The sequence below is a fragment of the Kogia breviceps genome, chromosome 6 (assembly GCF_026419965.1).
Source record: "Kogia breviceps isolate mKogBre1 chromosome 6, mKogBre1 haplotype 1, whole genome shotgun sequence".
Classification (NCBI taxonomy): Eukaryota; Metazoa; Chordata; class Mammalia; order Artiodactyla; family Physeteridae; genus Kogia; species Kogia breviceps.
Genome location: NC_081315.1, coordinates 84,356,786 through 84,376,369, shown reverse-complemented (window position 1 = coordinate 84,376,369; position 19,584 = coordinate 84,356,786). Strand labels below are relative to the sequence as shown.

The 19,584-nt window shown below is 39.7% G+C and overlaps 1 protein-coding gene across 7 annotated transcripts in view; it reads left to right on the top strand.

Moving 5' to 3' along the window:
* The window catches only part of WDR19 (WD repeat domain 19), an 86,344-nt gene that overhangs the window by 52,589 nt on the left and 14,171 nt on the right, over window positions 1-19,584 (top strand). For all 7 annotated transcript variants that reach the window (XM_059067034.2, XM_067036268.1, XM_067036266.1 and 4 more), the window contains 11 exons: window positions 2,045-2,102; window positions 4,276-4,416; window positions 4,497-4,579; window positions 5,056-5,139; window positions 6,404-6,550; window positions 6,883-7,007; window positions 7,999-8,111; window positions 9,881-9,949; window positions 14,458-14,535; window positions 16,093-16,189; window positions 16,868-16,992. In XM_059067034.2, coding sequence (XP_058923017.1) covers window positions 2,045-2,102; window positions 4,276-4,416; window positions 4,497-4,579; window positions 5,056-5,139; window positions 6,404-6,550; window positions 6,883-7,007; window positions 7,999-8,111; window positions 9,881-9,949; window positions 14,458-14,535; window positions 16,093-16,189; window positions 16,868-16,992 — 1,120 coding nt within the window. The remainder of the gene's footprint in view (window positions 1-2,044; window positions 2,103-4,275; window positions 4,417-4,496; window positions 4,580-5,055; window positions 5,140-6,403; window positions 6,551-6,882; window positions 7,008-7,998; window positions 8,112-9,880; window positions 9,950-14,457; window positions 14,536-16,092; window positions 16,190-16,867; window positions 16,993-19,584) is intronic.

The window sequence follows — 19,584 nt, the reverse complement described above, 5'->3', positions numbered from 1 at the left end:
AAAAGTATTCTTTCAAAAAATATAAATAAATAAAAATAAAAGGGGGCTTCCCTGGTGGCGCAGTGGTTAAGAGCCCACCTGCCGATGCAGGGGACACAGGTTCGTGCCCCAGTCCAGGAAGATCCCACATGCCGTGGAGCGGCTAAGCCCCAGAGCCACGGCCACTGAGGCTGCATGTCTGGAGCCTGTGCTCCGCAACGGGAGAGGCCACAACAGTGGGAGGCCCGCGTACCGCCAAAAAAAAAAAAGTATTCTTTCATTTCTAACCAAGATACCTTATTTAAAATTTTCCATTTTGCAAATAAAAACTTATTGGAGTTTTTATTTCTTCTTAGTCAACCTTGATCTAAATTTGGCACATTTCTGCCTCTTATACAGTTAATCCATACGTTGAAAAGGTCAAATAGGAATCTTAGTACGTAACACAATGGACAAGGCCCTCCGTGTTTGTCCTGAGAGTGACTGGGTCTTTGAGTAAAGAGAAAAGGGTCATTACATTGGGAGATGACCCACCATCTCCTGTCAGAGCACAAACACCAAAGAAATCCCTGGAACCATCCAGAAAACTTCCATTGTCTCTTCTTTCAGGAGAATCAAAGTTTTTTTAGCAGACCCTCAAAAACTGTCTCATTATAGTCAGATGAGCTGATCCAGTTGAAAGCCTGTGATGTTGTTGATATTTTTTAACCCTTTCTGCTCAACACTTCACCATGAAGCCACCAATTCCCAAAACTTTCACTGCTATTTCTGTGCTGACCCCTGTACCCTGATCTAGATACACACCCAAGTCCCCCAAATCAGGAGACTTTCCCTTGTGATAATAGTAATGAACTAAGTATATCTCATCATCATCCAATATCCTAGTAGCCACCAGCTGCTGATTTTGATGCTAAGGCCCTAGGCCTGTGCTCAGTTTCATCAGTCTGTTTTAATCTGCATCCAAGACATTGATTAGATCAAAGCAGGACCAGTCTGTCACCTGTGGGAGGGATTTAGCTCTCCAATTTGGCACTAGAATAATGAGCTAGATCCACATGAGAGTTCCAAAATAAAATAATAATAAAGTGAGTGAACTAAAATACCATAAAAATAAAGTGAGAATTCCAAAGTCTTAATTTAGCATCTCCTAACTGGGTTTGCCCAAGGAAAACCTCAGGTTCCTGAAGGAGGAATGATCAGGAGACATCTCTAGCTGTGTTGATGTAATTGGGTCCAAATATTAGAAATTCGCACTTAGGAACACTGCTGACTATGAAGCCCTGGGCTGTCCAAAACAAAGTTCTCAATCAGCTTCTCTTCCAGAAAATTCCTTGTAACCAACAGATGAGGAAACTGAATGAGGCTGAGAGAGGTTGAATAACTGGTCTAAGCTGATAAGGTAGAGCTCAAATAATGCCATTTTCAGAGCTGATTAATTTATTATGGAGGAGATGATTTGTCAGAGGACAATGGATCTCCAAATTGATCTTAAGCAAATCACTGATCCATTCTGTTCCAAGCAATGAAAATGAATTGAGGTAATAAATATGACTTCTAGATATGCAAATCCATGTTAGCATTGGTCATGGGAATAGGGAGTGGTATTATTTATTTCATGTATAATACTTCTTATCAGAATAAGAACCAGGGCCCTTAATACTGTCATCCCCAGTGTTTTCCTTCATTTCTACCCAGATTCTCTCAGTACATACTGTACTTATAAATATTGGGTGTTTGGAAAAAACATTCTTTTTTATGGTCACATGATTGTCTTTAGTGCCCCAAAGGAGATAATTAAGCAAAAGTGACCCATAAAATTTAATGTATCTCCCCAAAATGCCTAGCATACTGCAAAGTTAGTACCTTACAGTCTTAGCATAATCTAGCTTAATAATTATTTTTAAAGTAGCAAAATAATGGACTGCACTTGAAAGAATGCATGTATAAATGTTGTATATCACACCTTTTATGTGCTTAAGCAGTTCAGTGACAGATGATCTTTTAAATCTTGTATATGTAAATAAGATACTTAAATGTGTATTAAAATTCACATTTTTTTTTTCAGGGGTGATTATGTAAATGCTTTGGCTCATTATGAGAAAGGAATAACAGGTGATAATAAGGTAACCTTGAATAAAGATAAGATATGCATAATTATCTTTGGGTTAGTTGTTAGTTTCCTTTAAAAACTAATCTTATTTGCATTGTATTTATTCCGTATATAGCAGGTGAGCCTTTTTTCAGTTTATTAACAGCTTTGCAAGGATATGGTTAAATCATTTTTAAACACTTTGAACTCTTAAAAACTGAAGTTGACAATATTTTTATCAGTCTGAAAAAGCTATGTTTTCCATTACACCCTAATTATGAGCTTCATATTAAGGTTGGGAGTATGATTTTTATCCCTTCCCAGTTACAGGCTAGCTATGATTTTCATAAAGCTGTTTCTTTTACTCTTAAAAAGTTTCAATAACCATTGAAAGTGAATTCCCAGTCCATAAAAGTTTGTTCTGCCATTTCATTCCTTATGCTGTATCTTTTATGATGAACCTGGTAAGCATGCACTTCACCCACCATTCCAGTCCATTCTCCCATCCCAGACGATCCCAGAATTTTAGCTCAAGAAGCTAAATTTTACGATAAAAACTGATGTTTTTAAGTTAGGTGATGTCAAGATTGTAAATCTTTTTCTTTTCTATATTATATCTATCATTTTATTACAAAAGTAATACAATTTCAGTATAGTCAATTTGAAAAATCACCAAAGTATGTTAACCTGCAAAGTGAGAGTCCAACGTTCTCTCCTCCATCCACACTCTGGTAACCACTGTTCATGATTTTATATATTTCCATCCAGAATCTCTGCTAAGCATACAGATATGTATATAATAGGGATTTTTACTAAAAATGAAATCATTCACTTCCATTCATTCAGCAAGGATCAACTGAGAATCCATTCTGTGAAAAGCAGCATTTTGCTTTATGGTCTTTCCAAATCAATACATTATGAATGTTTTAATTTTTTAAGAGCTTCTAAAATTTCATTGTTTGGATGTACCATGGTTTTTTCATCCACTCCCTTATTGATTATATTGTAGTTGTTTGGGGTTTTGTTTCTATCAAAAATACCACAGTGAATATTCTACCTACTATATATATCTTTAGCTACTTAAAATAGTATTTCTGCAGGATATATTCTTACAGGTGGGATTCTAGGTCATAAAATGTGTGCTTTTAATTTTTTATACTGCTAGATTGCTCTCCAAAAGAACTTGTAGTAATTCACCCAGCTGTTAGTTGTGTAGGAAAGTGTCTGTTTCCCTCACATTGTCAACACTACCAATCTCTACCAATTTGATCAGCCAAAAAAAAAGGTATTTCATTTTACTTTGTGTGTGTTTGATTATTAGTGAAGTCAAGCATGTTTTATTTATTTATTGGCCAATTGTATGGTTTTTTATGAATTGCCTGATTATATCCTTTCTTCATTTATCTCTTGGGGTTTTGACATTTTCTTTGTTTGGCTGTATCTGTTTAAGTTCATCCTTAATTGTGTTATTAAAGACAGTCACCACTAGTCACATGTGGCCATTTAAGTTATTTAAAATTAAATAAAATATAAAATTCAGTTCCTCTGTCACAATAAATAAATAAATAAAGGTTTTATGTTTCATCAGGCCTAGTAGAGAAATTTTCAGTTTGATAAATATTTTCTCTCTTAATGTTATTCATACATAGCATTTATGCTATGTGCCCAGTATATTTCCTCTCACATAAAATTTTATACCAAGAAGACATACAAAGAAATGCAAGGTATTACAACAAAGGGGCAGTAAAAATTTGGTCTTGAGCACAAAAGGTCTAGACTTCTAAAGAAAAAAATATAGCTTTACAACACATGATTTTTTTTTTTTTTTTTTTTTTTTTTTTTGTGATATGCGGGCCTCTCACTGTTGTGGCCTCTCCCGTCGCGAAGCACAGGCTCCGGACGCGCAGGCTCAGCGGCCATGGCTCACGGGCCCAGCCGCTCCGCAGCATGTGGGATCTTCCCGGACCGGGGCACGAACCCGTGTCCCCTGCATCGGCAGGCGGATTCTCAACCACTGCGCCACCAGGGAAGCCCATGATTTTTTTTTAAAAGACTCAATGTTATTTCAAAATCTTGAGATTTGCCAGAAAAAGATTAATGAAAGTAAACCATAACCTTTGGGCTCATTTTAGATTTAAATTGTTTGGCTAGAATACATCATTTTAAGTTAGGGTCTGATTCATTAGTTATTTGCCTTCTAATTTCAGGAACATGATGAGGTATGTCTGGCTGGCGTGGCCCAGATGTCCATAAGAATGGGAGACATCCGCCGAGGGGTTAGCCTAGCCCTCAAGCACCCCAGCAGGGTCCTTAAAAGAGACTGTGGAGCCATATTGGAGAATATGAAGGTAGACTTTTCTGTGAATAAATATTCATGTGGTCTCATGCATAATAAATTTAGTATTTTGATAATCTTATATTATTTTAGCAATTTTCAGAAGCAGCTCAACTCTATGAAAAAGGTCTCTACTATGACAAAGCAGCATCTGTCTACATCCGCTGTAAGAATTGGTAAGAATTTGCTAAAATTTGTTCTGAGCAGGTGTGGAAATGAATATGTGTCGATGATCTCCCCACAGGTTTTCTTGCGGCTCCTCCCAGCTGTACAGCTATTGCCTCTATCTGGGCCTTCCTTCCATCTCTTTTTCTTTTTAGATGAGTTCACATTACTAGTTCCTTTTCCAAAGAACAGCACATTTTCTTGGTTTAATATGGGGAAATACCTGATCAGATAAATTGCTAGAATAAAAATGCCCTATTGTCCCCAAAGAGTTAATGAACTAACCTTCATTTTCCCACAGAGGGTAGGCTAGTGGGGTTGGGGGCCGGAGAAAGAGCATTTAAATCTTCTACCTATAGGAGGCCAAGATTTTTTAAAGATCACGATAACTGTTTTTTGAATCCTAAAAACTAATATCTGATTGTAGGAAGCTACTTTTAGAGCAAATGTAGTGCTGATATTATTTTCCTAAACCTAACCTTTCTAGGGCAAAAGTTGGTGAACTTCTTCCTCATGTTTCTTCTCCAAAGATTCACTTGCAGTATGCCAAAGCTAAAGAAGCAGATGGAAGGTTTGTACAATTTCTCAATTTTATACAAATTTAAAAGAATGTTTTATAAATTAACTATTGATATTTGCAACCCTCTAAGAAAGGCAAAGCACAGAAAGACAGAAAATATCTTTACTCCTCACCTGGCTTGAAGTGCCAGACTATTAAATTTTTTCCACACTTTTATATACGTCAGTCAATCCTTTATGTATTCATATATGGACTAAAATCTCAGTTTTACTTGAGGGTTAAATATTAGAAGTTGAAATTTTTATATAATATGGCATGAAAATGAAGTTAGGCAATAGTCAGTTTATTAAGGACAATAACTTACAGATGCAGAGGAAAAGAAAAGTGAAGAAACATGAAGTTCATACCTATGGCTGCACTGTTTAAGCCACAAAATAGTATTAAAATATAGCAATGGATAGATGGTATCCTAAATGTACAAATATTTCCTGGAACTTTTTTTTTTTTTTTTTTTTCCTGGAACTTTTATACAAGAAACTCAAAGGCACTAGGAGGAAATGGGCTAAAGACAAGGAAGAAATAGTTATGAAATTATATTTTATGCGAACGTGAAAAAGTTCTATCTCACTAACAGTAGTTAAATTAAAGCAAACAGTATATCATTTTAACTTATCATACTGGGAAAAGATTTATTTTAAACTAATAACCATACTGTCAAAAAGCACTTGTTTTACATGACTGATGAGACTAAATTTCTAAAGCCTTTAGGAAGTTATTTAGCAATATGTATTAAGAGATTTTTAAAGGTTACTTCCTTCTACTTTTAGAAAAGTAACCTTAAGAAAGAGATATACACTAAATGTCTTGTTAAAACGGAAAGAGCTAGAGAGCTCATGGGGACTGCACAGAAGTCTTGAGCTCCATCTAGAGGTCAACACACAATGATTTTATATATCACTGTTTAAACTATGTCTTTAATTGTGAAAAATTCCTTATTTTCTGTTTTCTAAAATAAGCCTGTATTACTATTATAATCTTTCCACTCTAACAAAAACAATAAAATGTAAAAAATTGTATATATATGGTTCAGATGAGAAAACAGTAAAATTGGTATTTTACTGTTAGTTTATCAAACCTCTGGAAAGAACATATTTTAGTGAAATAGTTCCTGGTATTCTTTCTGATAAAAAATGAAGAAGTTCAAGAAAAATAAGCAACCACCGTCAATAAAAAAATGTCCCAAACATTTATTGACATTTTTTCCCCAAATGTGACAGTGTTAGGAAAGTTTGTCTGAAATAAGTATCTCTTATAGATACAAAGAAGCTGTTGTGGCTTATGAGAATGCAAAACAGTGGAACAGCGTGATCCGCATCTACCTGGACCACCTCAACAATCCAGAAAAGGCTGTCAGTATTGTCAGAGAAACCCAGTCCCTGGATGGAGCCAAGATGGTAGCCCGGTAACATAACGCATTAATATTTTTGGACTTCCAAAAACGAACCTTAAAAGAGAGCCCCCGCTTCCTCTTATCAAATAAATCAGTTCAAATGGAACACTTATTCTGTTTTGGGGGGTTTTTTAAAATTATATCTAAGTGTTTAAATTCAAAGGCTGTTTGTTGTGGTCAACGTATGAGAGTATGTTTTCCAAATATAAACATATGGTATAGAACTTCAGTTTACCAAATACATTTTTACTTTTAAATGGTTTCTCCAGGTTGAAAAAGATCTTATTTTATAAATGACAAACTTCTTTTAAATGAGTCAAGTTCATTAAAGTACTTTGTTTCAGGTTTTTTCTACAGCTAGGTGACTACGGGTCTGCCATCCAGTTTCTTGTTATGTCCAAATGTAATAATGAAGCTTTCACACTGGCTCAGCAGCACAACAAAATGGAAATCTATGCGGACATTATTGGTAAATATCGTTGTTTTCCCTAATTTCTCTTAAAGACTTTATCAAAGGAAAACTTTGACTCTTATTGTCTAATGATCAGATTTGTATATCCACAAGGACATGCACACACATCATTTACACACAGACACACACACCAGCTATATGTTACTTGTTAGACTTCAAGATCCCTACTATACCTTAAAGATGAGATGGGGGCTTCCCTGGTGGCGCAGTGGTTAAGAATACGCTGCCAGTGCAGGGGACACGGGTTCGAGCCCTGGCCCGGGCAGATCCCACATGCCACGGAGCAACTAAGCCCGTGCGCCACAACTACTGAAGCCCATGTGCCATGCTCCGCAATGAGAGAAGCCACTGCAATGAGAAGCCCGTGCACCACAACGAAAACCCAATGCAGCCGAAAATAAAAATAAATAAAATAAATTTATTAAAAAAAAAAGATAAGATGGAATTATAAGACCATTTTCAAAAATTAAGGTGTTTTGGGTGATTTCTGCGTGAGGCCAGATTTCCCAAATCCTGCTACTGCTCAAGGAACCTGGTAAAGCAAGGTTCCAAGATGAAGGTAATAGGAAATGAAGAATGATTTTTGAAAAAGTAACTGTTTTCATAAATTTTAAAAATGGAGTTATAAATTAAGAATATATGGGGCTTCCCTGGTGGCGCAGTGGTTGAGAGTCCGCCTGCCGATGCAGGGGACACGGGTTCGTGCCCCGGTCCGGGAAGATCCCACATGCCGCGGACCAGCTGGGCCCGTGAGCCATGGCCGCTGAGCCTGCGCATCCGGAGCCTGTGCTCCGCAACGGGAGAGGCCACAGCAGTGAGAGGCCCGCGTACCACAAAAAAAAAAAATAATAATAATAATAATATTTGCTGTTAAAAGGTTTTCATCACCTCTTTTTAGATCACCTGTTTTTAGATCCTATTTTTAGATTAGCAATAAGAGTTAAACAAGTTTTGCTCAGATATTTTACTCAATGAATTTCTGTTGTAGGTTCTGAAGACACTACTAATGAGGACTATCAAAGCATTGCCTTATATTTCGAAGGAGAAAAAAGACATTTTCAGGCTGGAAAATTCTTCTTGCTGTGTGGCCAGTATTCACGAGTGAGTATCTGCCAAGAAAACATACGTTGGACTCCACAGGAATGATCAGATAAAATAAATAATGATATTAAAATAATGATAATCATTAAAATAACGATATTATTTTAAGTAATATCTTAAAATATATTACGCTCCCAGACACCCAGATTTGAAATCTCAGAGTCAGCCTTAAACTCTTCTCCTCCCTCCCACATCCAGTCACCTTCTGCCTTCGTAACCTCTCTCACATCTCTCTCTTTTTCGTTCTAACTACCATCCATGTAATCCAAACCTGGGTCACCTCATTTTAGATTATGGCAGTGGTTTCCTGTTTTCCTCGCTTTTAGCTTCTCTGTCTATAACTCATCCTTCATTTTGTTCCCCAAATGGTACTCACTTTGACTGACAAAGAGCCCCTAAAACAGGGGTTATGGTGTTCAAGCAAGGGACGTAAACAAGTGAAGCTGCAGGGTCAGGCTGTGCGTTCACTGAGTGACAGGGTATAGGGACTGCTGGATAGGATGCGTTTTGTCTGAAGGGAACAGCTGCTGCTCACCTCCAAAAAAAGTGTTGCCATTCAGGAGTTTGGGCCTACTAGCTCAGATCGTAGGATTTTTTCACAAGAAACACAAGTCTGGGTCAATATTAAAATATAGGCCCAGATATTTGTATAACATCTCGCTGGCCAAAGAAACACGTCTGTGTGTGAATTCAGCATTCAGACCATCAATTTGCTGTTCTGACCTCTTAGTTACTGAGTCTAAACTCCTTAGCTGGCACTCAAGAGAATGTCCACAATTGACCAACCAGCCTGAACTTCCCAATCTGGCATCTAGCTTTTTCCATTGAAGAATCCTACATTCCCACTAGCCTTCTCCCGTCTCTGTTCTCCACCTGGGTTCCTCTCTGCCCTGTTCCCCACCTTCCACAGACCTGTTCATCTTCAAGTCCTTTTCCTCTGTGTTATCTTCAAGATCATCCTCATGTCTAATCATCTTTTCTTCTTCAGACCACCTATGAAGCCAACTGGCAATACTGCCCATTTGTCTCTGAAACTTTTATAACTTTGAACGTCTTCATAGGTGTGGTGGTGTGGTGTTCAGGAGTTAGACAACTATGGCTTAAAATATTTGATTTTAGGGGCTTCCCTGGTGGTGCAGTGGTTGAGAGTCTGCCTGCCGATGCAGGCGACGCGGGTTCGTGCCCCGCTCCGGGAGGATCCCACATGCCGCGGAGCGGCTGGGCCCGTGAGCCATGGCTGCTGAGCCTGCACGTCCGGAGCCTGTGCTCCACAATGGGAGAAGCCACAACAGTGAGAGGCCCACGTACCACAAAAAAAAAAAAAAAAAATTGATTATAATAATTATATTTTCACCACATCACATAGATCTCTCCAATTAGATTGTACATGGTAAAAAAAGATGGCCTGGTATTTTCCATAGCATCTAGCACAGTCTCATATACAGAGCAGCGAGTTGTCAGTAAATATTTGTTGAGTGAATAAATGAATGAAAATAATTAAAGCTTCCTACTGAAAGAGGGCACATTTTTCATTCTGATTTCATTTGAAATCAGAACTAGATTCTTCAAAGGGTCAACTGGATCCTTCCACTTTTTAAACTACACTCAGCCTTTTAAGTATATATTTTAAGGCTCAGCACTGTGCAAGTTCCTGGTTGAGATGAAGATACTTTCACAGACTGTGATTACTTTGTTTGTGTGAAAACTTTGTTTTTCCCAATGTGAAAGCAGTCTGAAAATTTTTAATTTCTATACAATTCTCATTTCAGGCACTTAAACATTTGCTGAAATGTCCCAGCTCAGAAGACAATGCAGCGATAGAAATGGCAATTGAAACTGTAAGTTAACTCTGGAATGAAACTTTCATGAATGCTAATTATTTTTTTTAACTTTTTGAGGAAATTTCCAAACACAAAAGTAGACCAAACAGCATAACAAACCCCCAGATACCCTCGTCTCATTTCAACAGCTATCTGCACATGGCCAGTCATATTTTATTCATACCTCCATCCTCTTTCCCTATATTATTTTAAAGCAAATCACAGACATCATATCATTTCATTTGTGGATACAAAATCTACCTCTAAAAGATAAGAAACTTTGCATTTTCTTTTAGGTGTAACTTACATACAGTAAAATGCACGAATCTTAAATATGCAATGCAATTAGTTTTTTCAAACGAAATCTGTGTACACCTGTGTAACCCCCATCCAGATCAAGCTCCCCAGAAGACCCACTGCTGCCTCCTAATCAGTGTTCCCCACCAGGGGTAACCACAATTCTGACTTCTATTCTTATAGATTGGTTTTACATGTTTACAGATTTCATGTAAATGAAATCATACATATGTTCTCTTTTGTGTACAATTTCTTTCAGTCAACATTAAGTCTGTGAAAGCATCTATGTTATCATGTGTAGCAATAGTTCATTCTTATTCGTTGCTGTGTAGTATTCCACCATATGACTGTCACAATTTCTTTACCCATTATTGTTAATGGACATTTAGGTTGTCTCAGTTTGGGCATATTATGAATAAAGTTGCCATAATGCTGTTCATGCCTTTTTGTGTACATAAGCCCTCAGTTTTATTGGGTATATATCCATGAATAGAATTATTAGGTCACAGAGTATATATATCTTCAGCAGTCGTAGGTACTGCCAAACATTTTTTTCAAAGCAGTTGTACCAGTTTCACTCTACCAACAATGTAAAAGAATGTAGTTGCTTCCCATCCTCACCAGCACTTATCAGTCTATTTCATTGTAACTGTTCTGACAGATGTGCAGTGGTATCTCGTATGGTTTTAGTTCATTTTTCTAAAGAATAATGAAAGTGAGCATTTTTTCATGTGTTCATTAGCCATTCAAATATCCTCTTTTATGAAGTTCTGTTCAAATCGTTTTTCTAATTTTTAATTGTATCATCTCATTCTTACTGATTTGTAGGACTGTATTATATATTCTGGATACAGCTCGTTTCATCAGATAGATGCATTGTTGTAACATGTATCAGTACTTTATTCCTCTTAAAGCCTAATAATATTTTTTTTTTTTTTTTTTTTTTTTTTTTTTTTTTTTTTTGGTTTTTGTGGTACGCGGGCCCCTCACTGTTGTGGCCTCTCCCGTTGCGGAGCACAGGCTCCGGACGCGCAGGCTCAGCGGCCATGGCTCACGGGCCCAGCCGCTCCGCGGCATGTGGGATCTTCCCGGACCGGGGCACGAACCCGTGTCCCCTGCATCGGCAGGCGGATTCTCAACCACTGCGCCACCAGGGAAGCCCAAGCCTAATAATATTTAATTGAATGTGTACACACTGCATTTATCCATTCATCAGTTGATACACATTTGGGTTGTTTCCACTTTGGGGCTATTATGAATAATGCTGCTGTGAGCATTTGTGTACAAGTTTTTGTGTGGACATGTGTTTTCATTTCTCTTGGGTATATACCTAGGAGCAGAACCACTAGGCCATATGTTAAGTCTGTGTTTAACATTTTGAGTAACTGCTAAACTGTTTCCCAAAGCAGCTACACCGTTTTACATTCCCAGCAACAATGTATTGGGGTTCCAGTTTCTCCAACAATAATTTCTTGATATTGCTCCTTCGCTCTTGCTGTTACCCACACCTAGGGCGCCCTCCCTCCTGCACCCCTGCCTCCTACCCAACATGCAGGACCCACTCCACACGCCACTCCCTGTAAAGTTTTCCTGACCTGTCCTCTGGGTGAAATTTCACCCTCCTTAGAGTCCTGTCAGTACTCGGAACCTTACTACTACAGTTAACCCCCTTCAGATTAGTAGTTCCTCAAGGTCAAAAGCCCATCTCTTTATAGAGTGTTTATAGGGTAGTTTATAGTCATTTATAGAGTGTTTATAGAGTAGTTTCAATAAATATTTATTGAGTGTCCACAACACTCTATAAAGAGTGTTGTGGACACTCAATAAATATTTATTGAAACTACTATGTAGGTGATATTAGTTTCCTTCCCATTCCTTTATCCCTTTATCTTCCCTCCACCTTGAGACCCCTCCCCTGAAAAAAAAAAAAATCACCTTTACTTGTGACATGCATTTTCTCACAACCTGTGCACTGGTACCTGCTGATTCTCAACCAGAAGGCATAGCCCTTAATCATTTGAGAACATCTTTAAAATGTTCATGCTTCACTCACCCCCACCCCCATCCTCTACACCTCAGAGTTCTGAAATACCTCCTTGGTGTGTGTGTTGGAGAAGGGGGGCAGTAAGAGACCCTGAGTTGGGACTCATCACCTGAGGGAACCCACGATAGGGATGGGAAAGATGGGTCTGTGCAGCATCTGACCGTTAGCTTTGTGGGGGGCCTGCTCACCTCCTGGCAGTCAGCTTCTGCCTTCACCACTCCGTAAACCTGCTCTAAAAGGTCCCCACTGATCTCGTCCTTGCTAAATACGGACGTCCCTTCTCAGCCTGCACCCTGCCCCATGTTATGGCAGCATTTTACGCTATTACAGCGCATCTTTCTCAAGCTTTTTACTCCCTCAGAACACTGCTTCTCCTGTTCTCCAGGTACGCCTCAGACAGTCCCTTCTCAGCCTTCTTCTCTGGCTCCTCGGCCCGTCACTGGAAGTGTCCTCAGCATTCTGTCTCCATGCTTTTTTTTTTTTTTTTTTTTTTGCGTTACGCGGGCCTCTCACTGTTGTGGCCTCTCCTGTTGCGGAGCACAGGCTCCGGATGCACAGGCCCAATGGCCATGGCTCATGGGCCCAGCCGCTCCGCGGCATGTGGGATCTTCCCGGACCGGGGCACGAACCTGTGTCCCCTGCATCTGCAGGCAGATTCTCAACCACTGCGCCACCAGGGAAGCCCTCCACCCTTCTTTTAACTTTAATTCTGAGTGGCCACATCTGTTCCCTGCTGGCTCCCCTTCCCATCTATCCTAATATCTTGGGTGTGCTCAAGTCCCTGAAATTCAAACGTAACTGGGCATCTTATTATTTTTTGTTTGCTTTATCTGGCAACACTGCCTGTTTGGCACCAGTCCAAGCCCTTTATGTGTATTAACTTATTTAATCCCTACAACAATTCTGTGAGTTAGGTATTATTTTTATCCTCTTTGAGGTCCCAGGACGAGTGACCTGCTCTGGATCACACAGGTTATCTTTTGACCTCAGGCAGGCTGACCCCAAAGCCCTTGCTTTAACCATTTCTCCATATGGGCTTATTCACCCAAAGCCACACACAAAAGCCATCGAGGTGATGAGCTCTACCTTCTCTTCCTTCCTTAGAGCAGTGGCGAGAGCAGAGGCAACAGATTGGTCAAAGCTTAGCTTTCCTACACCAGTGACGACCACGGTCAGTGAAGCGTGTAGAAATTCTGCAGCCCGAGAGCCTCTGTCCCCCACAGGTTCACGGCGACCTCTTCTGTGCTCAAGTCTACTGATCTCATCCTCCCCCTCCTGCACAAAGAACTTCTGAACTTTTCCTTACACTTTCCCGGAGGGGTGGCAAGCTAGGCCACATGTTGCTCTGTCCCTAAGGAGTTTCCTTTCTTTTCCGGTAGCTTTTCTCACTGTATCGCTAATGTGACTGTGCTGTTCAATGTTCCTTCTCCTTGGCTGATCTCCAGTTGGGTTCTTGGCTCACCTCTTTTTTACAGACACAAGACTCTGAAGCCTCCTAATCTTGTCAGTAACTAGTCCTACTATCTAAATCTAATACATTTCCGTCCGCCAATTTGATAAATAATTTTCCTGATCAACACCACCCAACACGGCAGTGATTTAAGTCTGAGCTTTATGGAGATGACTCTCAAATCCATATTTCCAGGCCAAAGTCCTCTCCAGAACTCCACCCCACATTTCCAGCTGCCTGCCCTCTCCTGGGACCCTCTGGCTGTACTTTTATTTCTACTTTAAATTACACGTAGCCATATGCGAGCGCCTTTTCTCGGGGCGCTGCTGGAGATGAGGCGCTTGCAGGTATATTGTTGTATAAGGCCCAGCTCCTGTGCTCAAGATGGCATTCTCTCCATGTCACAGTCACTTAATCTTAAGAAAGTTTTTATTGAAACATCCAAGAAGTACATTCTCTCTGTGTGTAAAAAAAAATACCACAGTATTTTGATACGGAAACTTAGAAAAGCTGTAGCTTCTAAGGATGGATTTTTATTAATGGAGACTCTACAAATGAATGAAGACGTTCCCTGAGCTTACATTATGTTTCAGACACTTGACTATAGGTATTTTTACACAATTTTTAAATTCCGTCTCCTCAGTAGATTATTTGTCCTCCCCACCCCGCCGTCCATGACCACCCCTTCCTCAGTTTAAGATGCTGGACTTATTGTTTCTTTCTCTTCCTAAACAGGTCGGTCAGGCCAAAGATGAACTGCTGACCAGTCAACTGATAGACCACCTTATGGGGGAGAGTGATGGCATGCCTAAGGTACTAAAAGTGTTTTTGCCACTGAGATTCTCAAGTATCTTAGTTACGGTTTTACTTTATTCTGCCCTGTTTTTATCTGTTATGACTTTTGCATCATAGATGTAAAAAATTTTCTTTCTGGGTGCAGCTTTAGGTCATCTAGACAGACCCTGCATTTTAGATATTGTGTACATTCACTCTTTGAAACTGGCATTGCCCCCTGTGAAATAGCCACGCCCTTCTGGGTAACAATCGTCACCACCCACAATTTTTCTCAAATGTTATAGAGTTTTATTTATTTTAGGAACTATGAAAATGATTATTAAAACCATGAGTTAGCACTAATCCCTAAAAAACAGTGTACTTTGTTCATATTTCAGAAATTTGGGGGCTTAATAAAAATCCTATTTACTGTAAAAGTAACTCACTGAAAATATAAAATAGAAATAAATCATTAAGAACATGTTTTTGAAATAGGTGACTCTTGGATTTTGTGCAGAAGTTGGTCTTCTCTCAGTCCTAAGGAGGACAGACTACTTTCAGAATGCCCCTAGAGCCTTTTTTTTCACTTTTGCTTTGGTGTTTTAAGGGGATCTGCTTGTGAAGGAAACTCGAGTACAGTTGACCCTTGAACGACATGGGTGTGAACTGCACAGGTCCGCTTGTACACAGATTTTTTTCAACAGTAAATACTATAGTACTACCCGATCTCAGGTTGGTTGAATCCGAGGATACAGAGGAACTGCAGATACAGAAGGGTGACTATAAATTAAACACTGATTTTCAACTGCGTGGAGGTTGGCGTCCCCTAAACCCAGCATTGTTCAAGGGTCAGTTGTAAGTGATTTGGATGCAAGGTGCTGGAATGTCATAGCTGGAGAGGATTGTAGCCATCCTGATCCCTGAGTTCATTTTCTGTATTTTACAGATAAAAACACTGAGACCCAGGGAGGCTAAGTTAATCTGCCAAAGGGCACAGGCCCTTAAACTGTGCTGAATCACCTCATGTCCACTTATTCTAATAATCAGCAAACCAGCATCAAGTATGTGAAATTGTTTAGAGTTAACATAGGAATGGAAAATGGGCCAAAGAAAATTTTATAGGCCAGAGAAATTTATATAGGTGTAAAAATTTTTGAAATCTTGCAAAGTTGGTACATTGTATAAGAGCACCTTTCCATCTGAAGCACACGAGAGAGAACTCTATGGACTGGGGTTAGCACGCAGACTCTGAAGCCAGACCACTGTGCTTGAGATCCTGGCTCTGGAGAGGTGCTGTTGTGTTTCACTTTCTCATCAGTGAAATTAGTACAAAATCGCACCTTCCTCCCAGGGAGGGTATGAGGATTTAACCAAGTTATTACTTCTAAGAATACTTAGAATACTTACCTGGCACATATTAAACCCTGAATAAATATTTGATAAATAGTTCTTTATTTGTTGGCTTTAAAAAAAAAAACAATTTCAACCCTCAGTTACTGGAAAGTGAATGTGATTCTAACGGAAATGCAACATTTTAGATGTTTCTCCCCTTAGCAAATGCAAAAAGTGATGTTTCTCTAACGGCTTGTATGTCAGGATGCCAAGTACCTGTTCCGCTTGTACATGGCCCTGAAGCAGTACCGAGAAGCCGCCCGGACTGCCATCATCATTGCCAGGGAAGAGCAGTCAGCAGGTAGGTCCCCGGTAGGCATGCTTTTCTCCCCAAACAAGTAGTAGAAGCCAGCTCCAGTCCCTTCTCTGTGCATTTCTAATCTAGGATTGCTTTGAACCCAAAAGGCTAGGCGGATGACCATTTCTGGTCATCCACAAAACGGGAAGCAACATCATTCACCATCACAGAACAGCCCCCTGAAGCCTTCTCATGTTCGGTGCTAGTTCGTCTCCTCCTCACAGTTTTGTCTCCTGGATGACGGCTCCTCCGACCTCTCCAGCCCACAGACCCCCCTGCACTTTCACCACACTTTCTTTCCATCCCAGGTATTTGGCCTTCACAATATAAAACATATTACAAGGTGGAGGACGATGTGGTATTCTTATTGACCTCGTTCTTTATAACACGCAAGGACTGTTGATAGAATCTCTAGAATGGTTCTGTTCACGTCTATGCTCTGTAAATACTCATTGAAAAAGTAGAATTAGTCTGACATCTTCACTAATTTTTGCAAGCTGATTCTTTTAGATGTTCATAAATATAGAATACAGTTTTGGAAAATATGGAATTAAATGTCATTCTTTATTACTTAGTAACTTAATAAGATGATTAACAAGATCCACCTGTAAAATGGTGGCCCATAGAAAGTCCTCAGATTTCATCCTTTGCAGTAATGTCATCTTACCACCTCTTTTCAAGGAAACTATCGGAATGCACATGACGTTCTCTTCAGCATGTATGCAGAACTTAAATCTCAGAAGATCAAAATTCCCTCCGAGATGGCCACCAACCTCATGATTCTGCACAGTTACATACTAGTGAAGGTGAGGCCCTCTGAGTGACTTGGGACACAATCTGCCAGGTGCACTGATCACTTGAAGGGCTTTCCTTCTGGGCACCTCTCCATTGGATTAGAGCCATTTCCTAGATCTCTGTAGTGTTAACCAAAAAAGCAAGATACAGAATAATTATACAATATGCTGCCTTTTGTGTACCAAAAGGCAGAAATATATATATATTTTTCATTGCAAATAAAATTAGAAATATACTTTTAAAAAAAACCTAGGAAAAATAGTTTCCTAAAGGGATCAAGGCATGGGGCAGAGGAGGCGTGGCACCAAACCCAGTCAGGGGAGAAGAGGAAGAACAGGTTTCTCCATATAGTATACTTTTTATACTGTTTTGATTTTGAAGCATATAAATGTATTACTCGGTCAAAAAAAGGTTTACGGAAAACATTTTTGTTTAACCAGAGCTTCCTAAGTTTATGAATTCTAGGATAGTGGATTTTATACCGTTCCACTGTGTTTTAATACTATTTAGTTTTCACCCGAATATAAAATAGATATTCAATGAGAAAACTTAGAGAATATAGAAAAGTATAATGAAAAGATAACTTGGCCCCTTTAAATCCATCACCAGATATAACAATTGTTAACACTGTGCTGTATATATATCCTCCATATTTCTAAAATACATGTGTGCACCCTTTTTTTTACATTAGGAATATGTTTATGTCCATAAAAATCACTATATTTTTTAATCAGTGATTTTCAATAAAAACAAAATAGAACATGCAAACCTGAAATACTTCTATTTATAATTTACATAAATGTTGTATGTGTGTGTATATATATATATATACACACACACACATATATATACACACACACACACACACATATTTATATACAGACACATATCTTTGTAAAAATACAGATAGATGCGAACTTAACATACTTTTCCAAATTTTCATTTATGTCAAAGTACATCTTCCCATAGTAATGCTAAGTCGGTTTTCAGGCCAGACCACGAGAGCTTATGCAATTTTGAAGCTTTCTAGGTTACAGCAATCATGTTATGAATGGTTTAGATCCTTATTATGGTCCATAACAGCACTGCCCAATAGAACTTTCTGCAGTGCTAGAAGTGTTCTGTATCCACTAGCCTGGCTGTGGAGCACTTGAAATACAGATAATGCAACTGATAAACTAAACTTTAAATTTTATATAATCTTAATTTTTATTTAACTAGCCACATGTGACTAGTGGCTACCATTTTAGGCCCCATAGGTCTATAGTCCTGATTGTAAGAGAAAACTTAAAATTCCAACTTGCAACTACCAGGAGTGCATTTCCCTTCGGAGCTGCATGGGGTCCCTTCTCTCGTACAGAAAGGAATAGAAAGGGGGAGGACTTTCTCAGCTTCAGACATCAGTGCTGGTGCCAATGTGCTGGGGGCACAGAATCCAGCCTTTAGGGGTGGAGGGGAGGATAGAAACTAGTGGAAGATGGGAACAAAAATAGGGATTGCTGTAAGAAGCCCTCCAGGACCAGGGCTTTCTTCCACCAAAAGCCATAGGGATGGTTCTCGAGTCTTTTTCTTTTCCTCCAGCCCTAAGAGCTGGCCCATCACTTCCACTGGACCAGACATCCTCTTCCCCTTTCACTGAAGAGCACCCGTGTGACTTTTCCCCTCTGCTCTAGTCTCTTATGCAAGCACCAGATATTTTCAAGATTTTTAACTGCTCATGGTATCAAAAGGGAAACTATTAGAACTTATCAAATAAGAATTGATGTAAAAATGTCACAGCCTTCTTTGACACAAAGGACTGGAGAAAGTCAGCCACATTTCAGGGGAAATGGAGACTTGGCTTTGGCGGATGCTTCTCCCTAAAGCTGAGACGGGGACTTTGGCTGAAGGACAGCCTGGGGCCTTTGCACATGGGTGGCTGAGCCAGGCAGTCTGAGGCCCAGGGAGTCAGTGGAGGGTGACTTTAGATTCAGTTAATATTTATGAATTACGTTGCAGTGCTCAGTAAATTATACCATCATCCACGTGCTTAGACCGGATGGATGTTATGCCTGGGAGTTATTCTGTACTCACTCTTCACCTTCTCACCAGATATCATCAGTTCTGACTCCTCGTCTGTCTACTTCTCTCCATCCCCACTGCCTGCCCTCTGTGGACAGCCTCCTCTCACTGGACGACAGCAGTGACATTGTGGTCCGGCCCTGCCGACCCCCCAGTCTCATGTCATCCTAAGTGGACCCCCTCCTTTCATCACAGATCCCACTCGTACTTACCTAAACTCAGGCCCCTCCAGCCATCGTTGCCCCTTCCCCTACACAGGCAGCGCCCTCTTCCTATAACAACTCATCCTCTCTCCTCCTGCCTAACTCATAACTCAGCTTTCAGGTCTCACAACAACTTGTTAGTCCCCCATAATGGCCAGTAAGAGATGGACCAAGGATTTGAACTCATGTCAAGTGGTCTCAGGCAAAGTAAAAAGCTGAGTGTAGAGTAGGGGTGAGGCCGGTGAGGCCAGGGGGCCAGATAGCAGCTGCTGGAAGGAGGATAAGTAAGGGAGAAACCCCAAGTGGCATTAAAGTAAGACTGCAAGGAGCCCGTGACCA